A 12069-nucleotide genomic window follows, 5' to 3' on the forward strand; every position below is an offset into this window, starting at 1 on the left:
AGAACATAGAATTTCCCCAATTTACCAGTCTTTTAGGCTCAGCTTGACAAAAAGACATAAACCCGGTTTCTGTATTTAACAAGAATTCACACAATTAACTGATTACATTCACAGGGCATAGAATATAGGAGCAGGGAAGTCTTGTTGTAACATTGGAGAGCGTCGGCTAAGCTGCAAATGGAATTCGGTCTGCAGCTTTGGTCACCAAACTATTGGGAGGATGTAATGTTATGGAGAACATGCAGAGGAGATTCACCAGGATGTTGCTGGGATGGAAAGTTTCAGTTATGAGGAGAGACTGAATAGCCTGGATTTGTTTTCCCTGGAGCATAGAATGCTGAAGTGGAGGGATCTGATTGAGGTGTACAAAATTATGATAGGCATCGACAGAGTAGATTGTGAGACCTTTCCCCCCATGGCAGACATTTCTAAGGCCAGAGGGCATAAGTTTAAGGTGAGAAATAAGTAGTTTAGAGGGAATTGGAGGGTGGTAGAAATACACTAGGCGCTGCACAAGAGGCTGGTGGTGGTGGTGGGTACTTTCACAACATTCAAGACCATATGAAATAGGAGTGTAAGGAAGGCCATTTGGCCCATCGAGTCCACTCCGCTATTCAATCATGGCTGATGGGCATTTCAACTCTACTTACCCATACTCTCCCCGAAGCCCTTAATTCCTTGTGAGATTAAGAATTTATCAATGTAGGCCTTGAAGACATTTAACATCCCGGCCTCCACTGCGCTCCGTGGCAATGAATTCCACAGGCCCACCACTCTCTGGCTGAAGAAATGTCTCCTCATTACCATTCTAAATTGACCCCCTCTAATTCTAAGGCTGTGCCCATGAGTCCTAGTATCCTCGCCTGACGGAAACAATTTCCCAGCGTCCACCCTATCTAAGCCATGCATTATCTTGTAAGTTTCTATTAGATCTCCATTCAACCTTCTAAACTCTAATAAATACAATCTCAGGATCCTCAGCCGGTCATCGGATGTTAGGCTCCCCATTCCAGGGATCATCCGTGTGAATCTCTACTGGACATGCTCCAGCACCAGTATGTCCTTCCTGAGGTGTAGGGCCCAAAATTGGACACAGTATTCTAAATGGGGCCTAACCAGAGCTGTATAAAGTCTCAGCAGCACATCACTGCTTTTACATTCCAACCCTCCTGGGATAAATGACAACATTACATTTGCTTTCTTCATCACAGACAAGTCAACTTTGAGGAGCATCTGAATGAGCACTTAAAATGTCAGGGAATGTTGTGGATGGATTCAAGTAAATAGGATTAGTATAGTTTAGCATTTGTTGGTATAGGCATGGTGGGCCGAAGGGTCTGTTTCCATGCTGTATGATTCTCTATGACTCCATAAACTATTATGAAACATTGATGTATAACTCTACTGGTGAAAAATCTAACCCACTTGTAAAACAGAAAGCTGCTTCTTTACCTTCCATCTCCTGGTACTTTCAGTTTTTGCAGAAGGCACATGGTGACTGGTTCACATTTATAAAGATCTCTGCCTTATTAAAAGTAACAGCTTACAGTTGGAAAAGGGAAATAAACAGCCACCTTCAGGCTCAAATGCTTTTTACTGCAGAGAGAAACAGAACCTTCTTTTCCAGAGGTCTGATAATTTCTACCTAAACTTTCAGATCCAAGCTGATCAGCTACCTATGTGTCAACTGCAGATGTTAGTTGGCAGGAAGCCTTTGTCATCAATAATTGATCACTAACCTACACATTCCCTTGTCTCCAGCTTGTCTGTAACAAGGCTTTCCTCATTGAAATAAGAGCGGTGTAAGTAGCACTTACGATCCGTCAGGTAACTTGCTTTTAAAAAGCGCAACCACCTTTCAACAATCCTTGGCTTTAAACCAGTTCTTTTCTCATTTCAGTCCACAACCAAAACAGACAAAAAACGGATACAGTCTTTACAATTCCAAATGTTTTACACTTACTTCCAAAGAGACTATTGGTTCTATTACTATCTCTAGCTTACCATTAATAGATGTAACACAGGAGTGAAGAGGACCAGCTCTGTCAACATTAACAAAGCTAAAAATAAGGGCATTAAGATGCACTGGTACTGAACCCCACATTCCAGAAATGTCTGATCCCTTACGCATACTGAATTAGCTCATATAAATAGTGAAGAAAGGACAAAATTGATTTTAGGACCACAGCCTGGCAAGGTGAAAATTTGGGAAGTGCATTTTATCTCAGCTCTGAGTTTGAACTTGTCTGGACTCAGATGTAAGTACACTCACTCGAGAAAGGTACCGGAATAAAGCTTAGTAAATATTCAGTTGCATTGCCCTACACAGGTGCCTATTTTCAGAGATTGCTGAAAGGGCAAAATTAAGAAATCAAACAGGACCTCTGAAATGGCTGAATTGTTAAGATTTAGACAAAACTATTTTTGAAAATGCAGTTCCAATAAAAATTAATAACGGAAAGAGATAATTTAGCCATTTAAATAGATGCCAGGCTGTAATTGGAGCTACCTACAAACGCCTTCGAAGTCCCCCAACGGCACCATGCTTTCTTCAGTAATTGAATTTTCTGTTACATGATGTGACCAGCTCAGAAACAATCTACTCCATATTGTGACAAATCTTTGATGCAAACTTTACCTGTACTTGAGAAGCTTACATCTTTCCCCGACCACTTATAAATGTTTGGTTGAACTTAAAAGAAAGTAGTTACTAAAGTTCTGCATTACAAAGGTTAGGGTTTTGCATCGTGCCTGTATTAGCTTTTTCACAGCATCTAATTAGTTTCCTCAACATTTTTGCAATTTCCTTCTCTGAATTTTTCCAATGATATTTGGAAAGCCATTCGGTATTCTGCTCTCACCACCCTTTCAAGCAGTGTATAAAGCAAATTCTCATTTCATATTCAGTCCCTTTACTAGTTGCTTTGAATCTATGACTTCTATTAGCAAGCCTTCAGACAATGGAAACAATTTCTCTTTAGTTCTGAAAACTGTTCATGATTTTGAAGGATACTACTTAATCTATTTAAACTTTCTTGAACTGAGGAGCACAATCCCAGCTTCTCAGTAATCTCTCAATATAATGAATATCCTTCATCCCAGTATGATTCGAGTAAATCCCTTCCAAGGCCTTGACATCCTTTCTGAAATGTGACACTCAAAATCAGACACCATACTCTAATAGTCTAACCTTGGCTTTTAACCTTCATTTGGCTATTTACAAAGCCAAGAATCCCATGTATCCTATCACCTTGCCATGTCAGCTTCCAAAATGAGGGCATGTACCCCAATTCCCATAGTTCCTGCAATGCTTTTTAAAATTGTATCATTATTTTACATCACACTTCCTTATTTTACCTTTCAAACTGTACCATTTCAAAACTGCATTAAATTTCTTTTGTCATGTGTCTGTTAATCTCAGCAATCTGCACAACCTCCCTAAATCTGCTGCCATCCTTCCCATCATTTGCTTCATTTCCCGAAATTGTGTCATCTTAAAACTCAGAAGTGATGGAGTATGTTCAAGTCCAGGATATTTACAAAAGTTAGAAAAGCAGTCATCCCAAGATAAATGGATAAATTTTGTGTGATGAATAAATTTGATATACTGATCAAGGTCAAGTCTTGGGCCCAGTCATGAGAACTGTGTGGTGGTAGTGTCACCACCTTTGAGTCAGAAGATCCAGGTTCAAGTCCTACCCAGAGATGTGTCACAGCATGTCTGAACAGGTTGAGTAAAATAATATCTCTAAATTTACAGCAATTCCAAATGTGGGAATGCTGGAATACCCTTCAGTAGGCACATTTCCACACACATCCTCCCCCTTCAGGATTATGATGGTATAATATTAAAATACTCCATGCAAGAATTAAGAATTAAATTTCCAAACCTATTTTAGCTCAAAATCTGAAGCACAGAAACAAGTCATAACATGAAGATGACAGTTCAATATGATAGTAGTTAAAAACAAAGTGCTGCACAGAACTTCAATCTTAATTCAACACTCTCCTTCCACTGCCAGTGTAAAGAGGTTCTACTGTGCATCATCTGAGAGATACATTGCAGCAACTCACCAAGGTTTTGTCAACAAAAACTTTCCAGACCTACAATCCCTATGCCTAGAAGGACAAGAATAACAGAAGCACAAGTGCCTCCAACTCACGCAATATAAGGATAGGTAAATGATTAATCTCTACACCACAGTCATTACATAAGGAGGTCATTTGGCCCATCATATCTACATCAGCTTTCTGAATCCAGAAAGTCCTAGCCCCCTCTATGCCTATCACTCTGCATTGATCCATTTCCGTTTCTAGCACCCAGAGTTCCACATCATTAGCAGTCACTGCATAAATAGTGACTGGAAATATATTGCCATCCCTTTATTAGTATAAATACGACATTTTGGAACCTCTTTCTATCTTCACTCTCTATTCCCCAACAGTTCAAGAACGAAACAAGCACGAATGCTATGAATGTTGAAAATGTAAAATTAAACTATAAAACACTGGAAATACTCAGCCTGACAGTGTTGGCGGAGAGAGGGATCACACTTTTTTAAAAAAAATGTTTATTCACAGGATGAAGGCATCACTGGCTAGACCAGCATTTATTGCCCAGACAGTAGTTAAGAGTCAACCACATTGCAATGGGCCTGGAGTTACGTGTGGTCCAGACCAGGTAAGGATGGCAATTTCCTTCCCTGAAGGACATTTGTGAACTAGATGGGTCTTTCCAACAACTGACAATAGTTACATGGTCATCATTATACTCTTAACCTCCAATTTTTATTGAAAACAAATTCCACCATTTCCTGTGGCAGGTCCTCAGAACACTACCTGGGTTTCTGGATTAACAATCCAGTGAGGTCATTACCTCCCCAATGTTTCAGTCTAAGACTTTTCTTTAGGAGGCTCATCGCCACATTCCAAAAAGCAAACAGAGATGGGTAATCTCTGGTCTTGCCAATAATTCCCACATTCGTGAATGAATGAATGAGAGAATTTACAAAAAACAGCTGGTTAAAAGAATGGGAAGCATGCTGTTCATATCATTGAAGGTCACATAAAGGACTTGTTTTCTGCTGGGTGCCAAGTCAGATTAGCTGTACTCGTTAAGAGTTGGTGCTAAATCGGCAAGGTGCATGCATGCATGTATCAGCCAATGGTAACAGATTGAATCAAAACAAAAAAAGCCAAGATTTGCATCCCTCATCACCATCCAGGGGCGCATGCTGGGGGTGTACATATGGATATCAGGTCAATGACCCATGATATAAACAGGTTCTGTCATCAACATATCATGGCTCATCCATTACAAAATAATCACTTGAGTGAGGTACCAATAGGAGATTAGTAGCTGTTACATTGCACTCCAGCAAAAAAAGAGCATCAGACATGATAGAACTATTTTCAAAGGTAAACATTTGGTAATCTTCACTTTAGCCATGTTGTTACTCATCCACATTTGAGCCAAGTTGACCCTTCTGAATTCTGTGACTCAGCTTTACAGTAAATCCTATTTTAAACACAAACTCTAGGAATGCAATGCCTCAGTCTTATTAAGACAAAGTTGTAAGCACACACAAAATGGTGCTGGAAGTTTAGAAGACGTACAGCACAATTTGGGTTGGTGCGGTGGCCCAGTGGTCAGCACTGCTGCTTCACAGCGCCAGGGACCCGGGTTCAATTCCAGTCTCGGGCGACTGTCTGTGTGGAATTTGCAAATTCTCCCTATCACTGCATGGGTATCCTCCAGGTGGTCTGATTTCATCCCACAATCCAAAGATGTGCAGGTTAGATGAATTGGCTATGCTAAATTGTTCAGGGATATGTAGGCTAGGTGCGTAATTTAGGGGAAATGTAGAGTAATAGGGTAGGGGAATGGCTCTGGGTGGGATACTCTTTGGAGGGTCGGTGTGGACTTGTTGGGCCGTTTCCACACTTTTATAGAACCACAGAATCCCTACAAAGTTGATAAGCCAAGCAATCCTGATTGGACGGTATATCAACAATTTAAAAGACATATACAAGGGTATGGAAGGAGAAGCACAGGATTTGCCAACCTACATGTAACATGAGCTTAAAGTGAACTCAAAGTTAACATATAAACAGAAATGATAGATGCATGCATAATCCCTGCACCAGAGTCATTACAGCACACAAGGAGGCTATTTGGCTACTCCCATCCAATGCCAGCTCTTCTGAGTCCAATTCCCCTCTATGTCTAATGCCCTGCAAGTTTATTCCTTTCCACTGGGCCTAATTTCTTTCTGAAATTGATCCATCTCCAGTTCTAGCATCTAGAGTTCCAGAACATTAACATTCACTGCATAAACAAGTTCTTCTTAACAGACCTCCACATCTCTTCCTGAAACCTTAAACTGGTGTGCCCTAGTCATTATGCCATAAGGTAAAGGCAACAGCTTGTATTTATCTACCTTTCTTAATTCTGTCACAAATCTTTGTGCATGAACGCAGCACACACTTTGGAATTGTGATGTTCAGTTCTCAAGAAGAGTCATATTCAACTCAAAGCATTCTCTCTTTTTCGCTTCTCAGATGCTGCCAGAACAGCTGACTAATTCCAGCACATTGTTTTTATTCAACTTTTATATTGCTTTTATATTCAGTATTTCCAAAATGCACTGCCTCACACTTCTCTGAATTAAATTCCAATTGTCACTTGTTTGTCCATTCTGGTCTGTCAACTTACTGCTGCAGTCAATTAATATCATCCTCACTTTGAACGTAGATCCAAGTTTGACATCATCATTAAATTTTAAAGTTTGATTTTATATATTCATATTCAAGTCATTTATGAATGTCAGAAAAGTGATTCTACTTCAAGGTCTTGGAGATATCTGCTGTCTATCATCACTTTGACTGAACTACAAACACTTGACTCACTGCTTTGTGTCCTGAAAGTCAATTTTTATCCAAGGCCGGCACTAACTCTCCCAACCGATGAGCTTTAGTTTTATTAATCAGCTTTTAATATGGTGCTTTGTCAGAAGTTTTATAAAAGTCTGTATAGACAACAACCATCAAGCAATCCAATTTGTTAAATCAAACACTATCAGCCTTTTACACATTCATGCTGGATCACTTCAAGAAACTCAAACACTTACAATTTATTTCCCTTATTGATTCTGAAACCGTACCAAGCACAGTGCTAAAGTGTCTAACCTGTGGCTATTAAGAAGTCCTTATATGCTTTCTGAATGAAGGCATTATATTATCCACTTCTCAGCTTTTGGCACCCCATCACCCACTGTTCCATTTCAGTTTTCCTCATATGTCATTGGTTCCATTTTACACTTACTACAGTCAATAGCACATACAGCACGGAAACAGACGCTTCCGTCCATGCTGACCAGCTGTCCTAAATTAATCTAGTCCCACCTGCCAGCATTTGACCCATATCCCTCTAAACCTTTCCTTTCATGCACCCATCCAGGTGCCTTTTCAATGTCGTAATTAAACCAACTTCCACTACTTCCTTTGGTAGTTCTTTCCCCACACGCACCACCCTCAATATGAAAACGCTGCCCATTAGGTCCCCTTTAACTCTTTCCCCTTTCACCTATGCGATCTGATTTTGGACTGTCTTATCCTGGGGAAAAAACCTTGACTATTCACCCAATCCATGCCCCTCATGATTTTATACAAGATCCCTACTCATTGAAGTTAGTCCTCTTCTAATTTAGAACTTGTGCTTCAGATTGCTCATTGCTGTTCTCCATTAATAAACCAAATCTCAAGATATGTCAACCTACCCCATTTTCATTCCTTCACTACCTTTTCTGAATACTGTGTCCTAGATTATTAAGTGCTCAGTCATCACCATTTTTCCATTATTTCCAGCCCATTACATTCCAATAATGCTATTTCAGCTCGTGTCTCACCAACCTCATTTTCCACACATCCATTCTAAAGCTGCCCTAGTAGTCCCTGCAATATTTCTTAGTCTGCTCCGAACTAGTGTAGTTCTAATAGCACTCCATGGACACAATCTTTTTACACATTTAATTCCTCTTTCCTGCATCTGTATGTTGGTCTCCACCAATATACTAATTTATTTCAAACTCTCCTAATTTCATGAATTTCCCATGTCAGCATTGGACAAATGTTCCTCCAAACAAATGCTTCTTGGTCTAGAACTGATCCCAATACCTCAAAAGTCTAAGCCCTCTTATTCCAATTTGCATTACTACATGCACTGGAAGCAATCCAGATCCTTTGAAGTGACAGTGATGCTACTTTTTAACTTCCTCCCCAGCTCTTCAAAGTCTGACTACAGGACCTCAATTCCTACCCTTTCTATCACATTTACACCCATGTATACCACATCTTTTGCTCACTCCCTTTTCCCTGCACACTTTCCATAATGTTCTCTTGACTCAGCCTAATGTACAGTCTCAAAGCCCAAGGTCTCTCTTGTCACCTCTCTCACATAGAGAACTCTCTACCATAGCATATATTTGTCCTTTTCCCAACTAGTTTTCTGGGCCAGGTTTATCATTCCTACACTTCATCCCAGATTTGCTTTGACACATTCACACATCTCCAAGATGTATATCCTTGATACTCTCCTCCCCAATTCCAACCCAGTGTATACCCTCATCTTCTGAGGGTTAGTATCTTTGGGCAGCACGGTGGCACAGTTGTTAGCACTGCTGCCTCACAGCGCCAGGGACCCAGGTTCAATTCCTGCCTCGGGCAATTGTCTGTGTGGAGTTTGCACATTCTCCCTGTGTCTGCGTGGGTTTCCTCCCACAGTTCAAAGATGTGCAGGTTAGATGAATTGGCCAAATTGCCCATAGTGTTAGGTGAAAAGGTAAACATAGGGGAATGGGTCTGGATGGGTTGCTCTTTGGAGGGTCGGTGTGGACTTGTTTCCACACTGTAAATAATCTAATCTCTGACTGAATAGATAAAGAATGGAGCTGGAAAAAGCACAGCAGGTTAAGCAGCATTAGAGGAGGAGCAGAGTCAATGTTTCAGGTCGGACCCTTTCATCAGGACTGGGGGAGGGGAAGGAAACTGAGATAAATAGAGGGAGGGAGGGCAATAAGTGATCGCAGGTGGCTATGATATGTCAGTGGGAAGGGTGGAGTGGATAAGTGGAAGGAAGATGAATAGGTAGGGTCAGGTTAAGGGGGTAGGGTGGAGGAGGAGGCCTGAGCCAAGCTTACAATGTTACATCTGAAAATAGACGTCTGAAAATACCAGCTTTCAAATCACCCCTCACCCCACTTCATCCCAGGCCCAGCCCTCCGTCTCCATCCCACACACTTAACCTGACCATCTTCCTTCCCACCTACCCGCTCCCCTTTCCCACCTACCTATCACAGCCACTTCCCACCTGCATCCACCTATCACCATCCCATCCACCTTTCTCCCTCAGCCCCATCCCCTCTTTCTATTTATCTCGCAACCTCCTTCCCCCCTCCCAGACTCTGACCTGAAATGTCAACTCTCCTCCTTGGATGCTACTTGACCTATGCTCCACTCTGACTCACCTGCATCTCCAGTTCTCACTATCTCCATATCTCTGATAGCATGATGAACATGCCATGTACATGAGTTGGACTATAGAGAGAAAGAATTACATATCCGGTTTAATCTTTTACCCTGACTTATCTGGTCTGGTGACAACTGTCTAGATATCTGGAGATAGATTCATTCGCAGTATATCAAGTATCTTCTGTATCTTGTCAAGCTCAACATATTTCACACCTTCAGGAATGTTGGACCTTAGACTGTTAAGCAGTGTTCAGAAGGAATAACATGGCTCACAGGTTGGCTTGCTGCACAGTGTGTGTAATTCTGGTCTCCTTTCTATCAGAAGGATGTTGTGATATTTGAAAGGGCTCAGAAAAGATTTACAAGGATGTTGCCAGAGTTGGAGGATTTGAGCTATAGAGAGAGGTTGAATAGGCTGAGGCTGTTTTCCCTGGAGCATTGGAAGCTGAGGGGTGACCTTATAGAAGTTTAGGAAATCATGAGGGGCATGGATAGGATAAATAGACAGAGTGGGAGTGTTCAGAACTAGAGAGCAGAGGTTAGGGTGAGAGCGGGAAGATATAAAAGGGAAGTAAGGGGCAACTTTTTCACACAAAGGGTGGTGCGTATATGGAATGAGCTGCCAGAGGAAGTGAAGGAGATTGGGACAATTACAGCATTTAAAAGGCATCTGGACGGGTACATGAATAGGCAGGCTTTAGAGGGGTAATGGGCCAAGTGCTGGCAAATGGAACTAGATTAAGTTAGGATATCTGGTCGACATGGACGAGTTGGACCGAAGGGTCTGTTTCTGTGCTGTACATTTCTATGACTCTATGACCTGGTAATGGTCCTGCATTCAACTAGTTCTCACCTGGAGCTGTGGAGAGCTTTCAGCAAGCAACTGCAGTCACACCTCAATAAACTGCTTCAATAGGCAGAATTAAACAGCTGAGGGTAGCCAATGGATTCCCAACGCGTGGCAACTTAGAGATTTAGTTTCTCCAATATGTGACAATGGATTACTGCAGACAAGGCAGATGAGCCCATCAAAGGTCCAGTAGTTTTGAAGGTGGGTTGGCATTCTGTTGTGGAATATACAGCTCAACAAGATACAGACAATGTCCTGATCAACCCACTGATTTTAGATTTATTTCCACAATTATAGACTTATGATGCCACTGTGAGGAGATAGGTCAAATGAGAGAATCAGGCTGAAAATGCCCACCTCTCCCTCAGTACAAACCAATATACACACAAGTCATGTTCATCATGGGCGGCACAGTGGCTCAGTGGTTAGCACTGCTGCCTCACAGCACCAGGGTCCCAGGTTCAATTCCAGCCTCGGGCGATTATCTGTATGGAGTTTGCACATTCTCCCTGTGTCTGCGTGGGTTTCCTCTGGGTGCTCGAGTTTCCTCCCAGAGTCCAAAGATGTGCAGGTCAGGTGAATTGGCCATGCTAAATTGTCCATAGTGTTAGGCGCTCCAGTCAGAGGGAAATGGGTCTGGGTGGGTTACTTTTCGGAGGGTCGGTGTGGACTTGTTGGCCGAAGGGCTGTTTCCACACTGTAGGGAATCTAATCCAATCAAACAAAACCTTCCGGTCAGCCTCACAACTGAGTTCGGCTTCGCATGTCCAACACTCACCTACCAAACCAAATTTTATGTGCACTGCTGGACTTTTTATGCAAATTGACTAAATTATGCAGGTGATAGGGTCTTGGCAAACGTCCAGACCAAACTGTTCTAAGGAAGCGCTGATGTAGACTTTGAGTTCTAGAAAAAGCTCGGCCAAGATCACTCCCCTAACGCTGCAAACTCAACGTCGAAACGACACCAGAAACAGAAAGGACCCCAAGGAGTGAAAATGCCCAGCCAGCAACTCATCCAAAACAATCTGAAGTGCCTGGGTCTTCATGCTGCAGCACATTCTCAGAACTGATCAGCATCTCTAATCACCAAGGTACCCCTCGAAACCGCACCAAATGCCCTAGATGATGTACATGGTCATCATCACCTCCAATGACCAACAGATGCCTCTAACCTCCCAGTGAGCGCGCTCCTAACCCTCAGGGTAACAGCTATCACTCTAATTCTTCTCTCCCCCAGAGTTCTGAGAGGGCCCACCCACTGCCTCCGCTATCTCTAACTCAGACTCCCCCTCCCAGATCAATGTCGCCCCACAACCCGAGGTGTCTGCCCGTCGATTCCCAGCGCGAACCCGGTTCCTGTCCACGCAGGCCCAACACAAGCCCCAAGCTCCGCTCCGCCAGCACAGACCTGCGTGTCCGTCGCCATTTTCCACAACACGCCGGAAGAGGAAAAGGTACCGCTTCCGGGTTAGCTATCCAGCCAGTGGAAGGGGCGGGGCGGCAGCGGTTGCCTGGGAAGCCCGGTCACTAGGCAACAGCTCAGCTGCGCCCCAGCAGCATCAGGACCAGCATCTGGCTATCACTCAGCCATCACTATCTCCACCCAATTCAGGATAAATATAAAATCCAGTACTCTGGAAGCCTCCAAAATTGTTTTTCAAACGGCTTTATACCCTCAACTGTCCCTA

The 12069-nt window shown here is 42.6% G+C and overlaps 1 protein-coding gene across 1 annotated transcript in view; it reads right to left on the reverse strand.

The window, feature by feature from the left end:
* gcn1 (GCN1 activator of EIF2AK4) overlaps positions 1–11814 on the reverse strand; it is a 128449-nt gene extending 116635 nt beyond the window's left edge. The window contains exon 1 of the mRNA XM_043716089.2: positions 11790–11814. Coding sequence (XP_043572024.1) covers positions 11790–11807 — 18 coding nt within the window. The 5' untranslated portion in view covers positions 11808–11814. The remainder of the gene's footprint in view (positions 1–11789) is intronic.
* Positions 11815–12069: the final 255 nt, after the last annotated feature.

This window comes from Chiloscyllium plagiosum, unplaced genomic scaffold (assembly GCF_037043375.1).
Source record: "Chiloscyllium plagiosum isolate Xiang-an unplaced genomic scaffold, Cpla_swu_hap1 HiC_scaffold_24, whole genome shotgun sequence".
Taxonomy (NCBI): Eukaryota; Metazoa; Chordata; class Chondrichthyes; order Orectolobiformes; family Hemiscylliidae; genus Chiloscyllium; species Chiloscyllium plagiosum.